This window comes from Stegodyphus dumicola, chromosome 7 (genome assembly GCF_044657685.1).
Source record: "Stegodyphus dumicola isolate Sdum_Otavi_A_Nest chromosome 7, ASM4465768v1".
NCBI classification, from domain to species: Eukaryota; Metazoa; Arthropoda; class Arachnida; order Araneae; family Eresidae; genus Stegodyphus; species Stegodyphus dumicola.
This window is the reverse complement of record NC_140774.1, coordinates 103,051,745-103,078,194: the sequence shown is the minus strand read 5'-3', so window position 1 is coordinate 103,078,194 and position 26,450 is coordinate 103,051,745. Positions and strand designations below refer to the sequence as shown.

The 26,450-nt window shown below is 34.1% G+C and overlaps 1 protein-coding gene across 1 annotated transcript in view; it reads right to left on the bottom strand.

Annotated features, from left to right (window-relative positions):
* LOC118194967 (degenerin unc-8-like) overlaps positions 1-26,450 on the bottom strand; it is a 194,026-nt gene that overhangs the window by 90,354 nt on the left and 77,222 nt on the right. The window contains exon 7 of the mRNA XM_085821410.1: positions 903-1,162. Coding sequence (XP_085677536.1) covers positions 903-1,162 — 260 coding nt within the window. The remainder of the gene's footprint in view (positions 1-902; positions 1,163-26,450) is intronic.

Below are 26,450 nucleotides of genomic sequence, written 5' to 3'. Positions count from 1 at the left end.
GTTGGTCTCTGTATTCCGAAGTTCGGAAGTGCCTGTAAAAGATTAAAAATAAAGGGTTTCGTATACCCTTCCTGCTTGTGTTGTCTACTTCACACCTTCTTGAACATAGCTTGAGTAAGTTCCCTGTTCCTATTCAGGATCATTCATGTTTCCAAAGCAAATCAAGAGAAACAGAAGTCCTGTCAGTATTGCAAAACAGTATCAGAGGAAGCACGACTTGTATTTGAGATCTTCTTATGCTTGAGTCATTTCGCTAGTTCATTTGAAAGTCGTGATTTTTTTTCGATCTCTTTAATTATAAAGCTACTATCAAGATTTTCTTATTAATTTCTCATAATCATATGTTCTTCGAGGTTCATGCAACGTATATACGTCAGTATGTTAGTAAAGCTTGGATTTCACGAGAAAAGTATACTTCCTCTGAATGAATTTATAAACGCTCAAGCACAGCTTCCTTTGTCTCATTTCTTGTTCTGAACTTCTCAGACAAGTCCATTGATAAATCTGCTGAAGGAGTGCATAACGGCTCAATCCTCTTCATTATGCGAAGAGTGTCAACTGGTTTCTAAAGTTCAGTGCTTAAAGTTTAGGAACATGGTTAGCTTTTCCTCTTCTCCTCTTTGTCCCTGCTACCATGGATATACTGTCATCTTGACTATTGCTTACTGACATCTTCTTTCTAATAAAAAGCCTCCCCACATCAATGCTTCAGAGTTAGCAAACGTAACAACAAACAAACACTTAGGTTAAACAATCAGCCATGTGATGTTCACATTTTAGAGTCATATTGAGATTAGAATATGTTTCGATTATTCCCAGTACAAGAAACAAATGCAACTAAAATGTAAGCGTATAATTTATAAAGTAATGAAATTAAAGCCAAATTTAAGATATTGACTAACCGTTTGGATATAAGGATCTGCGGAATAGTTAGACGGAAGACTCTCATTATCTGATGCACATTCTCCCCAAGGGGGACCCAATCTGTTTATTTCTATGTACTCCACACTCATGGAGACCATATCTCCGGGTCTAACGTCTATACCATTCTCAGAAGCAATTGGTATACTTCGAGGGTCATGAATCACAATGCGTACACCCAATTGTTTGGTGAGTAAGGCGACTGCATCTTTCTTCCTCGCTTGCATGTATAGCTGTAAACCTGTACATAAAACCTATGAATTAGTTTTGAAGTAGAACGAAATAAATAAATAATCAATTGCATCTAATATCAAAGAGAAAATATTTCTTCTAAGTAACTTAAATTATTTTGCATTTATGCCGCCCAACCGGGATAGTGGTTAGTGAGTTTGACTATCGTACCGAAGGGATTGTGATCGTATCCGGAGAAGGCTCGAATGTTTGTAAATGCATAGCGTCTGTGCGGCATAGAGATATTCTAAATATGCGGCGAACTGGAAGTCCCCTCAAGAGGTCGCTGGTAGGGGAAGAGGAATGGGAAGGCCTCGGACCGATACACTCAGAGTGCTCTGCTTCAAAATCGGGAACGGAACTGAGCAAAGTCGTACTAACAACTGTATGCTGCCCAAGGCTCTTGCCAACGGTATTCGCATTGTTGTATCCTCGTCACGATCAGTTTCGTGAGTTTGCTCTGATTTCAGAAAAGAGAGACCAGTCACAACACCACTTTACATTCACCGCACAATGCTAATAATGAACGTTGTAAAAATACTTTAATTACTAATTAGATTTACTGATCATGATTTCTATTCTTTTTTTAAATCAATATGAATTATTTCGAAGTCAAAAAAGAAATCACATCTAGTATGTTTTACATATATCATATGCTGCCGATTTCAATTTCATTTGCTTTAATCCTTTAACGAGAGGCCACACTAAATGGCATCCTAACTATAGGCTGAAGCTTAAGTTTAAGAGGAACACTAATATGCGTTTCGAATGAGTTATTTACTTTTCGATTAGAAAATATTGAAACATCTTTGTTCTCGTAAAGCCATACACAAATGCACTACCTTAGAGTAACCTATCTCAGGCGTTATATACTTGTATTCACTGAATCATGCTCTTATATGAATATGAACCGGTATCTATAAATCTACGCTAAAAACGCTCTGTAAAAATGTTAATGGAAATAAATAAAAATGTTAATGCAATTTTATTTTAAAACCTATAAATTAATTATGTAATTTATTCTATTAATTTCTAGTTATGCTATTTTAACCCTATCACCGAATCACGCAGGAGGACTTTCGACCCTGCACTATTTTAAGTGTCCCCATGCCACACAGACAGTGTACATTTACAAACATCTAAGCCTTCTATAAATCTGAGAAATAATCTCTGAAAATACCTGAATTCGTGTCGGGGCCTGACGAGATAGTTATAGTAGTTAGCGATACTGAATTAAAAATTAAATAAATGAATAAAATAAATAAATGAAATTTTGCTTGAATACTTGTATGTTTATAAAATTAAAACAGAAAAATAATGTACAAGAAAATAAGTGAACATCAGAATATAAGCTAGTGACAACAACAGAACAAAATTAAATTTCATTCGTTGCTTATATCTGTCGTTTCTTTCTTTTATTTTATGGCTGATTTATATAGATTACTTTAGTAATGAAACATACGTCGGTGAAAAAACATTATAATGCAAACACATCATCTTCAAAAATAGACAAAATAAATATGCAGCTTCTCTGCTTTCCTAAAGAAAAGGTAATCTTTCTCATTAAGGAATTTTTCTACCCCAAAAATTACTTGAAAAATGTAAGAAAAAAGGCCTTAATATGTGTAAAAATATAAAAGATTAAAGAAGTAACTAAATCAAATATTCAGGTAATTTTGCCATTATACTTTTTCCCTCATCCAATACAATTCGTAACCTCAAATGTTCGATATTAGAATTCAGATTTTGAAACTATTTTTATTTTGCATTTTTCTAGCTTTGAATTAATTCAAGCTTTCTTTAAAGTTATTAATAAACATTTTAAATATGTTTTTCATATTATGGAGAAATTGTGCAGTTGATATTTCTTACATATTGTTTATGGCAGAATAATTAGCCGTTCACAATTTTTTATAACTCATTTTAATTGTTTCATTTAATTGCTGTGAAATGTTGCTGTGTATTTACTTCTTCCTCCATATTTATTGCATGGAAAACTTGTTAAATTTAAAATGATGGATTTTCTATTTATTCAAGAGAAAAGAAAAAGTGTCAGGACAGGCAATTATATATTTTTCATATCACAGAAAAGAATGACAAAGGCAGTTTGGGAAAATTTAATAGTGACTCATTGCTTTTGTAAAAAGAACATAAAGATTACACATCTTTACATCGCCACTTTACTCGATATTGTTTCAAGTATAACAGGGAAACACGTTGTAAATATGCATTATCACCATAACTTTAATTTAAATTTTAAAAGCTTAAGAAATGCGGCTGGGGTTGAAAACTGCGAACGAAAACACTGGGGGAAAAAACGCAAGAAGAAAACATGAAAGACAAAACATGGCAGGAAAAAAAAAGAAAGAACACATTGCAGTAGTAAAACATTGTGGTAGGAAACAAAGTGGTTAAAAGTATACGCAGTTTTTAAAACATAGTCACATAAAATATCGTTGTAAAAATAAAGCTCTTATAAATCTTCACATAATAATAACACCGCAGACGTGATTTATAACTTTAAAAGTTTTAAATGCATGTTAACATAATGATTTATGAAGGAAAGAAGAAATTAATAACATTTTTACCTCTATATTTCAATTTTTTAACTTTAAGTGAAAAAGTAAGTAAGAAACTTAAAACATTCAATGTATGGAAATTAGTAAAAATTAATTCTACGTAAAGCTGTTAATAAAATTTCAAACTTATGTTACTAACTATTCAAAGTCATTATTTAAATAACTTGCTTTATAAAGACGTTTAGCAGGTTTTCTAAAAAATATATAAAAGTATAATAAAAATTTGAAAGATTTCAGATTTTAAATTATGTCCGAAGGGGCGTTTTTTAACATTTTGTGTGTTATCTTTATTTATTAAAAATCATGTTTTTCGCAGTTACACCATAAAATTCAGTTCATGAGCAATATCGCAAAATAATTTTAAAATGAACATATCTTTAGAATTTCCAATACGCAGTCTTGTGAGCTGGAGATTAAAATGTTTTTTTTTTCTGTACAACGTTGCCACTGTTCGCTTTGAAATCCTTGAGTTTGTTAACAAAAATTCGTTAAAGCTTTACAAAATATGAAACAAGTAATAAAATAAATTGCAGATTTCAAATTTGGGCTTCCAGATGCCCAAATTCGCAGGAGGATTACGTTATTCAAATTTGGATGTCTCTAGGTACATTTGTTTTATCACAATGCGAAAAACATACATACATTTATGCAGATTCTTCATTATTTAATATTTGGTGGAAACAACAAGTGAATCAACGCTGGTAGTGAATCAACGCAAAATGCCAAAACGAAATAATTAGTTCTTCTGGGAAAATTGCCCCTTTTGGACTAATAAAAATAATTAGAAGTATTATGCATAAGTTCTATTGACTGAAACACATAGTATACTAAATTCCAGATTACTAAATTCTACTAAAATTACTAAATTTCAGATTTTGAGTGCTTTAAGTTTCCTGCTTGCTCTTTTAGTAAAAATTTATAAATTATTATATAAACATGAAATATGGTGGCAATCATTTCGAAAAAATTCACTTAAAATATTTATAATTTAGAAAACGCATGTTTGCGAAGTTAACATCATGAGACTATTTTCGTAGATGCTTTTATTTTAGTAAAATGTTTTAGAACTACATTGTTTACATTCTTTGCTTTCTTCTCTCCCATGGCACTTTCTACTTGCGTTATTTCTTTGAAAATATATGTCTACACTTCCACCATTCTTCTTTGGAAGTAAAGGATAATAGTATAATGCTGTACTAGAATTCAGAGATTTCTAAAGAATACTGCGGAAAAAATTCGGATTTTCAGTAACGATCTGTTTTGAAGCTTATTTGGTACGAATATTTGCTTTTTACTTTCATTCTTGATAAACGATGGATTGATGCGCCATAAATCTCAAGAGAACGCTGAGATGAGTTGAAAATAATTTTAAAAAAAAATTCCTCTAGCACCATATTCTTTAGCGAGCTCCATTTAAAAGCTAATATTGAGCGGACTACACTGCTCCAAACTTTAAAAGCGTTAAAATTTTATTTATTTGAATTGTAATTTGAGAGATTTAACTAAAATACACGTATTTATTGTGGCACTATATGTTTTAGCTAATAATGTGTATCTAGAACTAATCTATTGTTTTCTTTTCCCTTTTTCTGCATCCATTGCTTTTTAGAAACAACATCAACTGCAATGGATTCCCCTTACAGCTGGGTGTAATGATATCATAAAATCCAGCGCTAATTTTCCTTCGACGAAAGTAATTTTGTTTTTCTTTTACTTTTCTGGCGTTTTCTTCTCAGCCTTCTCTGATAGTTACTTGAAGAATCATTATAACTATTTAACTAACTTAATATCATTTAAAAATTTTTATTCTAATTTGCCATCTCCAGTTATGCACTTTTGTGTATTATCTGTCCATTATGTTCCGGCTTACTCGGCCCGGTGGCGCAGTGGCTAGCGCATCGCGCAGCGGTACCACAGGTCCGGGCTTCGATTCCCGGGCAGCGCAATCCTTTCATCCCTTGATTTCCATCACTTGTGTCGATAAAATGAGTACCTAGTTTGCTTGGGGACTAAACACTGTCGGTCCTGCGACAAGCTGACCATTTATTCAGGGCATATGCTTACGCACTCCGGGGCCCACGGTCAAGAAAGCAGATTTCGGGCACTGCAGGCATTGACCCGTTAGGGCTATTACGCCACTGAGTTTAGTTTTTTACTCCTCAAATGAATGAGCAGGGTGTAATTATCAGTTGTTTCTGTTAAACTGTTAACGTACAAGTTGGTTCTGACATAAAATCGGTGTGATAAGCCTAATTGCGAGAACAACGCAGTGTAGCAGAATACTACTTTTCAATAGAATCAAAATAGCAACATGCCTTTTAGCAGGAGGAACCCGCTCTGATTCTGCCTCTAAAATCTTCCTTTAAATTCTGTCTCCTTTCTGCTCCATTTTAATATCACGCGAGCTAGAAATTTACGCTCTGGGAGGAAAATGGGAAATCGGGAGGATATGAAAGTAGTTTAACTTAAAATAACTGGTTAAAGGAACTAAATGAAAGCTTATAAAGTTTATAATCTTTAGAGCAACAATGAGTCAAATTTCTTGTCTCCAGTTTGCCGAGTATTTTTAAGAAACGTTTGCACCTGTATCGCCACTTAACTATATGACTTAGTGACCTGTAGTTCACAACAGACTTTTAACATTATATAGCAGGAATAAAATTTTTATGTTTTATTCTTTTTTTAAGTAGTTCAGTGTCGTCGTAATTACATAAGCTACGCGTCGCGCATGATGTAGCAAAGACGTCACAATTTGTAGTTTTCAAGGTATCCAGATGTCAACGAAATTCTACTGTTTTACCGACCGTCGCGAAGACGTTGATTTTGCGTTTTCAGATAGGGCACTTTTAACTCAATTACGTCATTTTCACATCGATATATGCAATATTTTCGTCTCAAAAAGTGCAAGATGCTAGGTTACAATGACGTCATATTGTGGCGTCTCAATAATTTTCTATGTATCTGCTGTGAATGATCTTTTGCAACTGTCATATAACAGCGTTACGAGGTCTTTTATAAATAAATATATAGTCCTTTTTTTGAGATCATTGTATTTACTAAAATATTCAGACTTAATTTTCAGATTTATCGTTTTTCTTGGTATTTATTAAACCCTGACATAACTCTTCTTACCTATTTTGCGGACCATTTAAATAAATTACATATTAATTTAATATAAAGTGACACTTTTAAGAAAATATTAATTACAGTAGATAAAATAATTAATTAGTTAAAGAACGTGAATAACAGCTGCATATCTATTCAAACTTTTTCTCATAAAATATATCAACATCATTCTGAATAACTGCTTATTGCTTCATTTTACATGTTTCTATTTATAAAAAATAGTTAATTGTTACGCCGGTGAGAAGTTTTGAGCCAACTTCGCGTGTAACAGACTTATTTTCCACTTTTGAAATTGACTATTATTTTAACTTATATCGCTACAAGTAGGGGCTGATCTTATCAAGCACGAGACTTGCATTTATTGTCAAGTTCTGATTTAATAAAAAGGTCGTAGCATTTATTGTCAAGTTCTGATTTAATAAAAAGGTCGTTAACAAGACTCTGTTGTTACTTCAAATCAGCGATAATTCGTTCTACCTCTATTAGGAGTTTAATACTAATTAATACTGACAAAGAAAGTCAAACACTATATAATTTATAAATTAATTAGCAGCGGAATTTATACTGCGCATGCTACTTCAAAATACACAGGTCAATGAAAACATTTTCACCGTAAATGTTTCATTAAATCCCTTATAGGAAATATTTAAAAGGAAAAACTAATATACTTTTTCGTTTATTGAATCAATTAACAGTTTCATTGCAATATACTTTCTTTCATTTAACATAATTCTTTCAAGCGCAAAATTCTAAGCTTCAGACAAACACATAATAATATGACGTATGCTTTTAAACGTATAAATAGCTATCAAATTAAACCAAATGCAAGTCATAAAAATGAAATATATCGACCTGTTTAAATCTAATAAATAACATTATATCTAATTATAAAGATTCCTTTTACAAAAACTAATGTGAAAAATACAAATGGTAAAATTAATTCCTTTTCTAAAAGCTTTTTTTTTGGGGGGGGAACGGGAAAGAATTGCTTTGATGATTATAAATAATAAAATGTATAGGACAATTTCTCACATCTTTTATCCATTTAGTACTATGAACTTAAAATAGAAACCTTAAAAGCATTCATATATATTAAAAAAGCTTACATTCTAAGAAAGACATGATGAAATTAAAGCTAGACAAGTTTAAATTGATATTTAAGGAAAACATAATTTGAGTGTGCTTTAAGCAATTAATTATATTTTTCTGAAAACTGGCGAGGATATGCTAGTTTGTAGCAGCTGAAGTAATTGTATGATTTGAAATACGTTTATTACTTACGTTCCGTGTTTATTCAGATGTTTTTAAAACCTTAATGAGGTGTTACATTTACTAGGTTAATTGTTTAGGCAGAAAGGTGTTTTGTGAAACGTTACTTTTGCGAAAGCTTCCGAATATCACAACGCATACCTGCATTTTGACAGAAAACAAAAACAAATATATATATATATATACTTCTTAAAAAACTATTAATTTGATCATGTTTGAATTTATTAAATTACTCATCATATTTCCCCTTTTATAAGATGCTCCTGTGTATAAGACTCACCTTGATTTTGGGACTTGAAAGGTGAAAAATAAGGAATTGTTTGGCTGACGAATTTATTTTTTTATCCTGATTTATCACAGTTTAATAGAAAAAAAACATTATGTTATTGAAACATCAAGTTATTGAAATCAGTGTTTATTCAGTATGTAGATCAACATCTCTGTCAGAACACCCATCCATTAACTCCCCCTAGGGTCATTTAGTACAGCGGTCGCTAACCGGTGGTCCGTGAGAGCTTTTTGATGGTCCGCAGAAAAATTGGGACATTATTTATATTTTTATGAAGATTTAGTTTAAAAAATGACGAGTACAAAACCTATTATGGAATATCGAATAGCTACTACTTTTAGCAAAATTCTTTCTGAATTTAGCGGCTTTTTAGCTACTTTTGCAGGTGTATCTAGGGACATTTGAAAGTGAGAGTTGGCATCCATGGATGTTATGATGTTATCAATAACAGCGCAAACTGGAATTCTCTTTCCGATTGAATTACAGACATATGCTATTGTGGTCGTTAATAACACAGTTTATCTCGTGTCAATAGGCATCCTGATGGATTTTTATGAGAACCATCTGTATTCTTGTTTATAATTGCATCACTGGAAGCTTCCGTTTTTTGTTTTGTCTATCTGTTAATCGATGGTGCCATTGAGTAAGCGATGATTATTATGTTTACAGTAATTAAAAATTGGCGGCATAATACTATCAGTTTATTGATATTGCTTTGCGTTTGCCAGTTTGTTCTTACTTCTCGTGAAGTTCCTTTTTCAGTGATATCGAAATGTGAAGCTTTTTGTACAAGACGGTAAGATTTTGTACATTTCACGAAATTTTTCAATGGGAACGAAATATGTGTAGTTTGCTGATTATTATTGTGTAAATGTATTTACTTTTTTAATTCATATTATCAGGATTTGTGTTCCTCTTTACTTGCTTTGGAAACATGAACTGTCCTGACTCGGAACAGGGAGCTTACTAAAGCTATGTTCAATAAATTGTGAAGTAGACAATACACACAGGAAGGGTATACGAAACCCTTTATTTTTCTATCTTTACAGCGATTTCCGGAACTTCGGAATACAGAGACCAACCACTTGTGGTCTGAACGTAAGAATATAAAAATACTAACTAAAACCTCTAACTAAAACTAACTTTGAATTAATATACAAGTGCCTAACTTCAAGATTGGCCGATATTTAACAAAAATCCGTATGTAGTACAGAGAGCTGCTAAAACTACGATACGTTTAAAATTATCAAGAGGATCAAACCTCTGGCCTTGAAGGCAACCAGCAAACGAGTAAAACTACTATGGCCAGCGGCCTGCTTCTAATAACTTCTTCCTCTCTCTTGCTTGGCAAAAAGCCACAACTTAAGTACTTGGCGTTAGCAAGACAAATTTGCATAAATAAGTTAAAGCTTTTAATTCTGGCCGGAAGTAGAAAATAAGAAGTGATAGTAAAGATTTAAAATAAAATAAACGTTAGTAAAACTTAGGATCCTTACAATATTAGTGGTCCGCCAAATATAAAATTATATATGTAGTGGTCCGTGAAGTTCTAAGGTTTGACGACCGCTGATTTAGTATACACTCATGGGCAGTTCCTTTGTTAGGAATTAGAAACTATATCATTTGAAACGTTCATATATCTCTGCTTGCTAATGAACTTGAGGGGATTATCAGATTTTGTTGTGACTTTCAAATAGAGTTTCAGACATTTTGTTTTTTTAAAGAGACAGGGAAGCGAAGGCCTTTGCATTTTAAGCGTAGACAGCCACAACGTCGTCGACAAACTTTCATCCTTGCTTTAATTCGGCTTTATCATTTCTGTTGGAACCGGCCTTATCGTTGTGTAATTAGACACATTATTTTCAAAGAAATGATGTGTCTTATACACTGGTAGAAACGGAAAATGCTAAATCACATCTTCTTATTATTACCTAAAACATCTATGTCTGAAACTCTTTCGATAATGTTTACGTAATAATATCACAGTTAGATAATATTATCTCTAATTTATATCACAGTTAAGTAATATTATCACGGTGTACTGATAAAATATATGAGGTTTAGTGAGGTACAGAATTAAACGCTTCAAAGGATTTTACGTAAGTGGTTCACATAAACTGCTTTTATACAATATGCTAAACGTTTACTTACTTTTGCTGCGAGAAACAGTTGGCCTCAGTCTCCTTGCTAATGAATTCGAAACTTAAATTTCCTTAACTCTCTTAACTAACTCTGAAGTGCAGTACTTTCCAACCTTTCTCACGCACTCTAAACATTTTGGGCTATTTGAAGTATTTTGTTCGCCGATATAAATATTGTAAATTAAACGTTCAAGGATTTAATACTCCTTTCACACACTTCAATCTCTATCAGTTCTCTTAAATGTTATACGTGAAAGCACCATAGTAAAACAAGTTTTCAAAAAATAAACTTTGTTTTAAACTAATAGAATAAACACTGAATTAAAAAAAGAAAACAAAGTTTATCATATAACAGGAGCAAAAGATTAAATAATTCTGCTTAGAAAATTCATCTCTAATTTTATATCCACAATAATTCTATCGTGGGACTCTCTTAATATATTCATTAAGATAAGTATAAGAATATCAAGTATATTAAATTTCTTTTTTATAGAGCCATTAGATTAATATCATATAACAGGAGCAAAAGATTAAATAATTCTGCTTAGAAAATTCATCTCTTTTATATCCCCAATAATTCTATCGTGGTACTCTCTTAATATATTCATTAAGATAAGTATAAGAATATCAAGATATATTAAAATTATTTTTATAGAGCCATTAGATTAATACGTTTCATTGTTTGAGCGCTTCACTTAGCACTCTCAGGAGCTTCAAAGTACTGTTTTGTGAATATACTTCGTTGTGGCAAAAACTAGTAAGATATTAAAAAAAGTAGAGTAAATAGACTTACTAATACTATTTAATATTTTTTATATGTTAAATGTTAAGTGTTGAATAACGAGAAAAATATTTTATTTAGCCTAGAACATGATCAAAAACTTATCAATTGCAAGTTACAACTGGATTCAGTTTTTGTCTTATATCATGCTTAATACGGTGATTACGCGCAAGATATTTATGTTCTGGAAAGATATTTCTTTGTTATTCGGCTTACAAATTTATATAAAGCAAGTATAGATGAAGCCAAAACATTTAAAATCGCTGCACTTTCTTGTTTTTTTGTTTTTTAGTAGCAGATAATTTTTCCTGTAATAAATGTTTATATAGTATTGAAGATTTATGATTCTCAAAAATTCGGCAACGAATGGTACTTTTGCAATTCTTGCATGATTCTTTTATCACTTGTCACAGCTGCTCGAATAAATTTTTATTTATCGCATAATTTCTGATACAAGTTATTTTTATGATACTTCCATTAAATTTTTCAATACTTTTTTCATTTTCTTTCTCTACTATTCTTAAAACTCGCGTCAACTGCAGTATAGGGCAAATTTTTTTAAAGCCGTTTACCTCTTCTACTTAAAGAAACAGTGGCGAATATGTTTCATTTTCTGGGATTTATACCGTGAAGTGTATTTAAAATACCTAGCGGTACTTTTCAAAACGAATTCTAGGACATAATTTGGAAGCTTCCTGAGTTTGTATATCAAATACTTCTTACACGTAAATACACACATGTCCATAAATTAAGGATAATGCAAAATCAGGTAAAGGAAGAGTTAGAAGCAAAACAAATTTGACTTATTTATTAAACAAAAGGTAAAGAGCAAAAAAAAAAAAAAAAAAAAAAGATGCTATATGTTTGATATTATTAAAAAAATTAGCGGTTTTTTCTCCCTGGAGCAAATTACAAAAAAAAAAAAAAAACCCTATTTACAAAAAACCAATATTACATGGTTGGTATGATTGTTAATACATCGTATGTCTCCCAGACGATGCAATACAGTCCGTACAACGCCTAGGCATGCTGAGTATCAAATTATCGATCTGATCTTGGGGATATTACACCACTCAAAAAGCAATGCCCTCCGAAGTTCCGGTAGACATGTAGGAGGAGGTTGACGGGCTGCAACTCGTCGGCCAAGCATGTCCCACACGTGCTGTACTGGATTCAAGTCCGGTGAGAACGCTGGCTAGTCCATACGGGTGATATCCTCCGATTGAAGTCATTCGCTTACGATGTTTGCACGGTGAGGATGGGCGTTGTCATCCATAAACACAAATTGTGCCCCCATGGCGCCCCGAAACAAACGTACATGTTGTTCCAGAATGACGTCCCGATAGATTTGGCTTGTCATGATTCCAATTTGAACATGCAGGTCAGTTCTGGAACCCAGAATAATTCCACCCCAAACGAGCACTCCTGCACCACCGTAACGGTGTCGTTCAATGATGTTTTCTTGGTTGTAACGGGTACCTGGAACTCTCCATATGAAAGTCCGGCGAGAATCAGACTGCAAACTAAACCTGGACTCGTCGGAAAACATCACACAAGCCCACTGTTGCGGTGTCCACAATGCATGCTCTGTACTCCAGGTTAACCGCAGGCGACAGTGAGTTGCAGTAAGTGAAACGCATCTGACAGGTCTACAATCATATAGACCAATCTACCCTAAGCGTCTGTACAAAGTCTGCCTTGAAATTGTCGTACCAGTGGCTGAAGAGAGCTGACGAGACAGTGCTCCGTCTGTTTCTTTTGGCAGTAATTGCCAAATACCGGTCCTCATTCGGCGTTGTAACTCTGGGGCGACCTGTGCTATAACGTCTACTCACATTACCATCATCTTGGAATCGTTGCTAGAGCCTGGAGATGACAATCTGGACAATTTCAAGTTCGTCTGATACTTCCAGTTGGGTACGCCCACATTCCAGACGGCCGATAATTCTACCACGTAAAAAATCTTCCAAATGCGTGCTTTGTGTCATAACTGTTCGGTTATTTCTCTGAAATGCTTATAAAGCGCCTGCGAACAATGTTACTTCTTTGCCTGTATTCCTTATATTACACTCTCGTCATTGTGACGTACCATCGGTGTCATCTGGTTACTTCCTGAAATTTGCATATGATTCTTGAAGATGTGTGTAGTGATTTTACAAGTGATATATTTATTTTAGAGTTCGATGTCCGCGTGACTCCGAATTATCCTTAATTTATGGACAGGGGTGTAGATATACTTTTTTCCTCTTAAAAACATTCGCATGTAATCAATTTATGTTCCTTGTTATATTCCTCTCTTGCAAGGTGATATCCCACATCGTTCATACATTTATTTATTTTATACTTTCAACGACTGGTTATAACCACTGGTTTAAACAGTTAATATTACGTTTATAGTCTTTCCGTTGGTAAAATAACAAAGTCTATTGATTTTTATTTTAGACCATAATATATTTATTCAGCACCTAATATTATTTAAATAGATGAGCCAAGCTTTAAACCGTTGCCTGTGACGCCCGAACTGTGCGACAATTTTGTAATGCCCGACTTGTGTTCGGGAAAAAGAAAGATTCGGTGTTTCAATTCCCTGACGCCCAAACTCAGTTCGTCCAATGCATAATATGTAATTTACCATTTTTCCAACATACGGACTTGAAATTTACAAATATATGGGAAATCAGGAAGGACATACCACTCGATTTCAAATAAATAAATAATAATAATAAAGGAATCTAAAAGGTTCAGATTTTAAATTACGTCCGAAGGGGCATTCTTTTAACGTTTTATGTGTTACCTTTATTTATTAAATATCATGTTCTTTGCACTTAAACCATAAAAATTCAGTTCAACAGCAAATGTCGCAAAACAATTTTAAAATAAGCATATCTTCGGAATTTCCGATACACAGTTCCGCGCACTAGAGATAAAAAGGTTTCTTCTCCTCCGTAAAGTGTTGCCATTGTTCGCTTTTAAATCGTTGAGTTTGTTAATCAAAAATTCGTTAAAGTTTTACAAAATATGAAATCGATGATAAAACAAATTCCAAATTTCAAATTTGGGCTTTCAGATGCCCATATTCGCAGTAGGAATACGTCATTCAAAATTGGATAGCTCTAGGTACCGTTGTTTTATCAGAATGCGAGAAACATACATACATTTATGCACATTCTTCATTATTTAATTTCTTCATATATAAAAGAGGGCGATAGTATTTAGTTTAGACCGCCATAAATATTTCGGCATTTAGAAAAATATTTTAGCATTTAGAAACGGAATAATCAACTTGACATTAAATAACTCATGAACATTAAATAATAAAGATCATCATACCTTGCTTTGATACCTGTTAAAACTTTCTTACCTTTTAATAAAACAAACTATCAGATTTAAAAAAACCCTCCATCAAAATGGGTGAGCTAAAAATATGCATGCATTTATGTTTTATTGTGAATAACAATCATGCGCGTTTCTGTTATGTTGATTGTCTTCTGTAATATTTTTCTTTCGTCCTTGATTTTTTTAAATTGTAAAATTGAAGAGTTTGATTGTCTTGATTACTCAGGAAATTAAAAACGGCTACTAAGAAATATAAAAGGACTGAACTTTGAAGATAAAACCCAAACCCTTAAAGAAGCTAAATATTCACTCAGAAGAGGTTACTTGATCTTACATAAAAGATAAAATTGCTCCCATATACAATTTAAACAGTTTTCCACTCTGAATAACAGCAGTAGCAGCAATAATAATCAATATATATTATAAAAGTAAGTATACAATGTGCGTGCCTCTAAAAGTCAGAAACGTGACCCGTTGCGATCAAGGGAGTTATATGGTGTGGTAGCCCTGTGTAGCCCATCTATGAAGAAGGTTCTCGATTTTACTAGAAGGGCGTGCTTTTGAAGATATAAGAGTTGGAAGCTTTGCTTTTTAGATATTTCTAGAACTTTCCAGAACATTTGAGAGCATTCCACAACATTTCAGAACATCCCGAAATACATTCGGGAATTTTGTGGAATGTTCGGGAATAGTCTGAAACATTTGGGAACAGTCTGAAGCATTTGGGAATAGTCTGAAACATCCCGAACATGTGTAACATTCTAGAACATTCTTAAGCACTCTCGGAATGTTTAAGAACATTGTGGACCATTCTAAGCCTTTTTGTATGGGTTGGGCTACCCATTGGTTAGGGTATATAAAGAGAGATCCGTCGTGGGTTCGAACGTCAGTTTCTTATCAGTGAAGTGCAGTGAGTGAATAAAAACAAACAGTGAAGTGCGAGTACACCATACACCCGAACAACGCCGAATGTTTCTATCTGCGGATGCTGCTACATGAAATACGAGGACCAAGAAGTTTTACAGATCTCAAGACTGTTCATGGTTCCTTATGCCAGACGTACAGAGAAGCATACCAACGGTTAGGAAAACTGCTGGAAAATGATAAAACTATAAGAAGCCTCACTCACAGACTCAGCTGAACAAATCAGACACTTATTCGCCATAATTCTGACAACATGTAACCCATTTAATTCACAACCGCCTAGAAGATAAATGTTACCAATAAAAAACCATACCTTAGTATAATTTGGGATGTTAGCATTGTGACAAGATGCTTTCAACGTGCTACATTTGGAAGTTCGCTACAGAAGAAATGATTGATATAATAATTGGTCAAGAACCATACCACAGACACGGCAAAATTGTGGGTTTTCCGCTTCAATGGACAACATTTCAAAAAGAGGATTCAACACAACCGCCTCGAGCTTTTATTACAATCTGCAACCAGGCATGGACACCGATTGTGCTTGCTTTAGAGAGGGATTTTGTGGCTGTCTTACTGGAAATACTTAATCAGACAATAGCGTTAGTATCCATTTACTCCCCTCCTACAGAAGAAGCGGACCATACCATAATACACATCCAACAGCTAATGCAATCTCATCGTATAGCAAAAATGCTCCTTGCTGGCGATTATAATGCTCATAGCACCACATGGGGCTACGCTGATACGACACCTAAAGGACGTCATTTCGAAGACTTTTTCTCAAGCAACAACTTTGTAATTCATAATCAAATAGATGCGCCGCCGACCTTTGATAGGCTCCACTCTCGTGGTTGGCCAGACCTCACAGTTACTAGTCATCAAATGGCAAATTTAATACGTGATTGGACAGTAGTTGAGGGACAGAGTCTATCGGATCATAACTATATACGCTATAGTATAGCAAGCAGCACTGCAACTAACATCATCCAAAGATACAACCTACCAGGGCGGAAGGTCCGCACTTTCACTTCTATTGTTAGTAACAGACTAACACCTTTCGTTAATCCAATAAGACATGCTGTAAGTAGAGAGACCCTCCAAAATATTACGAAAGACATTCTATTAACAATACAACAAGTGTGTGATGAATATCTTCCAAAGCGTACTACAAAAAGAATTACCGCACTCCATTGGTGGAATGGTACACTGCGTACTCAACAGCAAAAATATCGTGCTCTGCGCCGACGCCTCAAACAAGAACGTAGGCAGCAACTAAAATCCACAACACTAATGATCTACCAACAAGAGCGAGCGTATTAAAAACGCATGATCTTAGATGCAAAAATTAGCAGCTGGAGAAAGTTTTGTACAGAAACAACCACCACCTATGGACTCCACCACAGGATTGCGGCAGGAAAACTTTTTAAACCATCCACCTTACATATATTGCCAACACCCAATAGTACTGGCCAATATACAGAAGATACAATAAAGGCAATCATGTCAGCAGTCTTCACCACAGACAATCCGCAAGAAGACACATTAGAACAAACCACAATCAGTAACCAGCCCTCAGAAATTGCTACATCAAATGATCCTTACTTCACAATCAGGGAGATTCAGCAAGTGCTGCGCCAGCTTCCCCAGCGCAGAGCACCAGGACCGGATGGTATTGACTACCGAATTATTAAAGCAATTATAAGCACTAATGTAACTCTATTTCAATCACTCTTCAATAAGCTCCTGCAAACGGGGACATTCCCTAACAGCTTCAAAATTGGGCAAGTGGTCTTATTTTTGAAAAAGAATAAATATCCAACGTCTCCAGAGTCGTACCGTCCAATATGTCTACTTTCAGCTTTGGGGAAGGTTTATGAAAAGCTGATCATGACAAGATTGCGGCATCATCTATATGTTACGAAATACTTAAGCCCAATACAATATGGGTTTAGTCCAGGACAGTCTACTTTGCATGCGCTTACAAAAGTTAAGAATCGAATCCTAGAAAATAGGTCTGCTGGCTATCACACAGCGTTTATTTCCATCGACTTAAAAAGCTCTTTTGACACGCTGTGGTGGCCAGCGGTTCTTCAAGCCCTGCGCCTAAGTAAATGCCCAAGAAATATCTATCTTACTTTGGAACACTACCTTTCTGACCGATTGCTAATAGTACCCCATAATAGTGGTATGGTAGTGCAAAATCAAAATCAAGGATGCCCGCAAGGCTCGTGTGCTGGGCCGTTTCTTTGGAATATAACATTCAATGGTATATTAACCAATGCGTGGCCAGAGCACACGCGCATCATTGCCTATGCCGATGATACTGCACTCATCGTTCGGGGTAGAACAAGAGAACAACTTCAGACCAACGCCCAAGAATCCTGCTCGCTATTTCATCAGAGATGTGCAGAAATTAAACTCAAGATATCTGAAGCAAAGTCACAAATACTTCTAGTTCCCAAAAAGGGAGGTACGCTCGCAAGACAACCAAAAATAACGTTGAATAACCATCGACTTCGAATTGTTAAAGAACTGAAATACCTAGGAATAGTATTTGATATCAAACTAAATTGGATACCACATATTATGGAACTGAAGAAGAAGACGCTGGGAATAGCTCAGCAACTGAAGTTTATGAAAGGTCACGAATGGGGCCGTAACCCGTACATACAGAAGGTACTGTATAAAACAGTAATTGAAAAATTGTTACATACGGGGCGGCAGTTTGGTCATTACCTATGCAAGGTCGCAAGATAAAACATCTCCTAAGCATACAACGACCGTTCTTACTGAATATTACCAAGGCATTTCGTACTTCCCCAACTAAAGCACTATGTGTATTGACCGGTCTGCCACCGTTGCATCTTAGTGTGGACAAAGAAGCGACTTATCAAACAGTGGCCCAATTAGGCCAACCAGCAACCCTCCATGAGGATAATTATTTCCCAGCGGAATATGAGAAGAAGTTGATACGGCTATCTGATCATCCAGCGAAACAGGGAAAAGGGGTGAACATTAATCTCAAGCAAAATACCAACATAACGGAAGCTGATTTAGTATATTATACAGATGGCTCCCAAATAGATGATAACACAGGCTGTGCCTACATAGCCCTGCGAAACCTGGACACGCTAACACTTTGGAAAGGTCACCTGGACACCAATAATAGTGTGTTCCAGAGTGAGGTGTTAGCAATTGACCGGGCACTAACCCACATCATACAGGAGCAACATAATGGAAGCTTCATATTGACAGATAGCTTATCGTCTCTGCATGCACTTTTAAATCCAGTGCACTGTTCCCCGCTCACAGCAGACATACAGTCGAAATTACATGACAACAGTCATTTAAACGTAAAGCTGCAATGGATAAAGGCCCATGCTGGCCAAACAGGAAACGAGCTGGCGGATCAGCTAGCGAAAGAAGCGGCGCAGAACATAAATGCTGAACAAATTAAGATACCTTGGCCAATTTCTTGGCTAAAGAAAAATTTTACGCAAAAAATCAAATCCCTGTGGCAGGAAGAGTGGAACTCTGACGACACAGGACGTCGTGTTTATTATCATATTCCCACAGTAACTTATGATCGTCTCATAATACATGCTCAGCTTGTACGGTATATAACGGGACACGGTCCTTTTCCTGTATATTTTGAAAGGTTTGGCATTACAAATACGGCACAGTGCATTTGCGATGAATTGGGCACACCCGAACATTATGTAGCTAACTGCCCACTAACAACTGATTTGCACCTGCCAATCCCGCCAACGAATGAGCAAGCATTTAGCAGGTTCATGATTAATAACAAGCATGCAGTACGAAAGATTAACAAAATTGTTAATAAACTTATGGACCTCGGCAATAACCTGTGTCAAATCTAATTTTATATATGTCTCTAAAGTATATCATAAAATAAACTATTTTGAACTGTGCTAAAACTAATGCAAATAAAAACTAAGAATTATCCCTTTATGTGGACTCCCTCGGTTACATTTATACTGAATAATTATTTTAGTACAGTAATCGTTTTGTATCAGAGAAATTGTGTATAGTATTAATTTATTGTATCATAGTTTTGAAACATTGTAATAGAGTAATCGTATTGATGATCGTATAGATGATAAGGTTATTACTTTTAATGTTTACCTAACTAGCATAATTGATAGCGGAATAGTTCTGTTACTAAATAGAGTAATCATATTGAATAAGAGCAATTGTATTGTTTTATAGCATCATTGTGTTAACTGGTATGGTATGATTAATCATTGTACTTAGTAAATGCATAGAATCACTGTACTAAATTATTATATTTTAGTAATCACAAAGAATCATTCTATTGAATCACTGAATTGTAATCAACAAATAAAGTGCAAGTTATACTGTACTGTACATATTAACAATTGATTTCTTTACAAGTAAATGTAACATCAATACTATAATAGGTACTTAAATGACTATACCCATATATTTAAATGTTATTAATAACATATATAGTATTACTACAAATATGAATATATATATTAAATCACTGAATACTTGTATCGTAATCTTTATACTTCAGTCACTGCATATAATTATTGCTTTGGTACATGTTCTAAAGAAGCAGTATAATATCCCTGTATTGCATCATTACATTATTTATAATATTCAATGTGCAAGGTAAAACTGTGCAGTACATAATTTATAATTAACTGCTTTCAAGTAACATGTAATATCATTGCTGTAATGATTAATTAATGGTGTAATTTAAATGTTTGTGTCACTTGGGTAGTGAGGTTTATAATATAAATGGTATTTTTATTAATTTGAGCAATAATATTGAAATTTTGAATAATTATATAGATTTTTGTTCTAATAAGCGCATAGAATTGTTGTATTGAATCATTGCATTTGAATAATCGTAGAGAATCATAATATTGAATTATTCATGAGTAATCGTACGGAATCATTGTATTGAATTATTTATTTGTATAGTATTTCCAATGTGCAAGTAAAATTGTACTGTACATATCTTATTTTTGAATTGCTTGCTAGTAATATGTAACATCATTTCAGTAATAAGCACCTGTATGAAAAAAATATTATTTTGATTTCAACATGGCATATATGATTAATAATATGAATAGTATTATCATTAATTTAAGTAATAGTATTGAATCATTGTATATTTATAGTGAATCATTGTTCTAATATTCGCATATAATCATTGTTTTGAATCATTGCATTTTAGAAATTGTAAAGAATTAATGTTTTTATAGTGTATTTATAGTCTAAGTGCAATTATTCATTTAACTGTATTAATATCCAATTTTAATATAATAACTGTGTCTTTAGTAGTAAGCTGTAATATAAAAGTTAACAATGACATTCAGAATATTAGAGACTTATGTGAGATCTAAGTATTTTTATACTTCTCCACTATAAATTTTTTTAAGCTGGCAATGTATGAAATATAAGCATTTGTATGTTCTTGGGTTTTTGTATACTGAATTTAAATGTTGAATTTTTCATTAGTAAATTCATGTTGACAATGTCGTCACTTATCAATCACAACAGTATAATATAATCATTATGTATGATATATCTTCTTTATGTATTGAATTGTAAACTTTATATGTAACTTGCTAAAATTACTTGCTAGGGTATTGAATTGTAATCTTATGTGTCACTTGCTAAAGTTTTGTTAAGTACTGTGTTCACACAGATGTAACCATTTTTAATATCTATGTTTTGTAACACTAATTAATGGGCCCTATGAGTGGATCTCGTGTGGCTCTAACATGAGTCAGCTTTAGATAAGGGTGGACGTGGCGCTAAACCAATTAACCATAATGGTAAAGGGGTGGTGCCCACGTCCTCCGTCACTAAACTAAACTAAACTACATTTGGAAGTTACAAAGAAGAAAAGCTACAACATCAAAGAATTACTTCAATACATTACTCACAATAAACCACTCCTCAATGACAATCAAAAATAAAATTTACAACGTTATCATGGACCGGATCAACAGCATCACTGGCGGAATTATTTACTTGGACGGCACCTGGCATTATCCGCCATTGCAGCCACACTTATGGAAGGAGGACGAACAGCTCATTCCGCCCTAGAACTACCGTTGAATATAGCCGAAGAACAATTCCCTGTATGTAAAATCTCAAAAGCATTTGGAGGGGGTGAACTTCTAAAACAAGCTAAAATTATCTTGTGAGATGAATGCACAATGATACATAAAAAATCACTCGAAGCTATGGACAGAACATTACAAGGAGTGCGAGGAAACTCTGAAGTGATGGGAGGAGCTCTACTCATACTCTTAGCAGATTTTCGACAAACACTTCCAGTTGTAACTAAGTCAACACCAAAAGATGAAATCAATGCATGATTAAAAAATTCACATCTCTGGCTACACATACAAATACTGCAACTAACAAAAAATGTGAGAGTTGAACTATCGAAAGACGAAACAACAGCACATTTTTCTCAAAAACGTTTACAAATAGGCGAAGGCACATATCCTAGTGACCACACAACCGGCCTCATTGAACTCAACAGTGATTTCTGCAACATAGCCACTATTGAAAACGAACTCATAGATCATACTTATCCAAACATCTATTACAACTATACCAATTCAGAGTGGCTATTTATAATTTTGGCAACTAAAATAATATTGTCGACAATATTAAGTTTAACAGTCAAAAGAATAATCTCGGTGAAGAGAGAATATAGAGATCGATTGACACGATGATAAACGTTGAAGAAAGTGTTAACATTCCTGCGAAATTTTCGGAACTCTTTGGTAAGTACCAGTTATGTCATTACACTGCCTTCGACTGAAAATTGGATCTCAGATGATACTACTCGGAAATCTCAACTCACCTAAACTATCTAACGGATTAAAGGATGATCGCCAAACAGCTATCGAATAACATTATCGAAACCAAACTTATGACTGGAAATCACAAAGGAAACACAATATTTATCCAAAAATACCACTGATATCTACTGAACTGCCATTCTAATTTAAAAGACTGCAGTTTCCAATCAAATTAGTACATAGGTTTACTGTTAAAAAAGCGCAAAGACAAACTTTAAAACATTGCGGCATCAACTTCAAAGACTGCTACTTTTCTCACGGTACGTAGCTTGCTCTCGAGTACGAAATTCAAAAAAATTGTACATATATACCCCGGATAACAAAACGAAAAATGTTGTTTATAAACAAGTACTGTAAATAGTTAGAATGTGTTTTCAGTAAAAAAAGTGTTAACTCTTATACTTTAAAATTTATCCTTATATTCCAACTGAGTGAAGCCGGATATCCCAGCTAGAAAAATATAAAGAATGGTATTCGAGACAGAAAGTGAAAACATCTCTTCATGGTCACCTTCAGATGTTCTATAAAACTGGTGTACAGTAGCAAATTTGAGCTTAATGTTATTTTCCTAAATGTGTCTTAAATTAATCGAAAAAACGTTTCGCATTTAACGTCAGAAAATGTAGTTCATCGAATCATGAAATCGAGCTTTTATTGTATGCATAATGAACAAGCTAAATTAAATGCATTGCAAAAATGTTAAAACAGATAGGTATGAAATAGCATTCATTAATTGCATAATAATAAACTATTTTAGAGTAAACCATATGCCAAGAAAAACAAAAAACTATGCGTTTTTTGATTTTATATAACAAAATAAAGGCGTGTAGAAACAAAACGAACACTAAGGTACTATAACATAGTATATAGTACGTTATATTGATTATAAGATATATTATAGCAGATTAATTAGATTGATCACAGGTAATACCAGTATGAATAATGGTGAAACTAAAAGCAGAATTACGCAACATATATAATTATTTTTACAAATACAGATACAAATATAGACATACCTTCATGTAAGTGTTTGGAATTTATTTCATAATTTAATTTATTGATTTAAAATAAACTGCCTTCTTGAAATTAGAAACCTAAGTAAGCCACCAATCTTAACAAATGACACAGAAGCACGTTTTCAAAAGTTTGTTGGAAAATATGCAGAAGAGGGGAAAGGCTAGGGGGAAAATGGAAGATAATATGAAATTGGAAGTGAAGGATAAACATCAATAAACAAGGTCTGAAACAGGGTAGAATTACACATATCCTTTTTACTTTCTTGTACAAAGTAAAGGAACTATTGCAATCACGAAAAGTTCCGGGTACCATATTTTAACGAAAATATCTATTTTGACCGCTATCGAATGCAATTTAACGATGTTTTCGTACGTAAAGACAGAATAAAGGACTCTTTTGCCCCAAACGAATTATACAACTGATTTAGAATGAATTCAAAAGAGGTTTTTCTTCGTGGCATCTGTAGGTACGTATGCATTTATGTATCCCGCATAATTCAAAAACCAATAGCCGTTGAAGATTTGTATGTGGGACTGCTGTAACATGTAGATGTGCACCTCCCTTTTTGGTTGCAATCGGCAGCGCCAAAAGAAAGTATATATATATATATATATACATATATATATACACTTTGTTACTTGGCTCAGTGAGCTCAGTCTCTTTTCTTATATATTTGTAAATTGTGTATTTTTTGCTTTAAAATGACTGAATTATGTTGTTCTTAACTTCCGGTTAAGATTTTTATGCCTTTAGTTAACCTGAATGTTATAGTTGTAAAATTACTAACAATTCAAAAGTTGTTCATGTACGGCTAAGCCTAACTTTTTACCAAAGCAGCCATATTTGTTTACATTTGAAATTAGCAGAATAGTGGATATGTTGCCAATCTAGAGAAACTAAGCTTTGCAACAACAAAGCAACGTCTTCTTTTATTATTGCGAATTAAATTATGCTTAATCCATTCTGGAATTATCATTCAAGTTAAACTATCCCATATATTGATTCAGCGTAGCGTCCACAAGATATTAAATCAGTTTTTAGGCCTTTTGTGTCTTTTTTACGAGTGAGACCAAAAGTAAACTTTCAGTCTTGTGCACCGAAAAATCTGCCCGCTAGCCGAATTGTTTGTTTTTGAGTAGAATCTCTAATTTTAATTGTAAAAAAATTTAAATGGTTTAACTGTATTTGATGTTTTATGTTTTCCTGTATCTTTCAATTTTTAATATATACATTTTGATTTTTCTGTATTTTTGCCTTGGCGCGAAATGAGAACTGAATTAATTGAATGAGAAATATATCTATAATGAAATTCGATGAAATAAGTGTAATTGAAGTGCAGGTAAAAATACGTATAATTTAATATTCCGTGCAACGAAGTCATGTGGTGAACACATCAGATTTTTACATTTTACATACAATAATAAAAATAAATAGCGAAAAAATGAGCTCGGAACAAAAGAAAGATTAAAATTTTAAAACCGAAAACTCTCTCTCTCTTTATAATATATATTATATTGTTACGGAATTTGTACATAGATAAATAATTTAAAGAAATTATTGTGTTTTTCTGTATAATGTAACATGAAAAGCTAAGAGAAACAATGCAGTAACGGAAAACTACGAATATAGGGAAAAGTCTATTTAATACTTAACACTGAATAAATGGCTATCTCTCTGATTTGGTGAGATATCACCAGACTGGCAACAGTTTGGTCAACTAAATTTTGTCGCCAAATTTGGAGAGAAATCGCGAAAATTCGCTAAACCTGGTGACAATTTTTCGACATTTGGGTCCGGTCCCTGTATCATTGTAATGGACATTGTACCTGAAAAACTTTAATTGATGCTCTGTCTAACTGTAACCGTATTTGGCCCTTATATATCTACAGTGAATGGACAAAAATATGGAAACACCTTGTGAAATGCATGTTTGAAAAGAAAGATTGATTTTAATGAAATATGTAGGTGGCGCTGGCGTTTTTGACTACTGACGCCACCTATACAACTTCGTAAATGTGCTAAACAGTTCAGTTGTCGGTTCAGTTGTTGTACTGTTATGTGAGGTTGTCATTGCATTATGTCAGAGTTAACAGACTTAGAACGTGGGCAAATTGTTGGAGCACGTATGGTAGGTGCTTCCGTAAGCAAGGTAGCCGAGGTGTTTAGTGTTTCAAGAGGTACTCTATCGAAGATTTATTCCCCATATTTGAAAAGCGGAAAAACATCATCTGCTAAATCACAGCGCGGACGAAAGTGTGTCCTGAGTGATCGTGACAGACGATCATTAAGGGCAATTGTGACGAAAAAAAAGAAGACCACAGCTGCAAAAGTTACTGCTGAAATGAATATTGTTTTACCGAACCCGGTGAGTACCAAAACAATTAGAAGGGAGCTTCATAAACAGGGAATTGCTGGCCGTGCTGCAATTGAGAAGCCACTCATCAGTGATGCTAATGCCCGTAACAGGAAAAGGTGGTGTTTAAGTCATAAAGCCTGGACTATAGAGCAGTGGAAGCGAGTAACATGGTCTGACGAGTCTTCTTTCACATTGTTTCCCACTTCTGGCCGAGTTTACGTCTGGAGAACGCCATCTCAAGCCTATAATACAGACTGCTTGTTGCCAAGAGTGAAACATGGCGGGGGTTCTGTTATGGTTTGGGCAGACATATCGTGGTTCTCTGCTAGCCCCATGATAACTGTGTCAGGGCACATGATTGCCAAGACTTATGTGAACATTTTGGCCGATCAAGTTCATCCCATGGTACAAACTTTGTTCCCCGATGGTGATGGTGTCTTCCAAGACGACAAAACCCCTGTTCACACAGCTCACATTGTCCAGGACAGGTTTTTTGAGCACGAGGATGAGTTGTCCCATCTCCCCTGGCCACCACAGTCACCAGATCTGAATATTATCGAACCTTTGTGGTCTACATTGGAACGGAAAGTGCGTTCTCG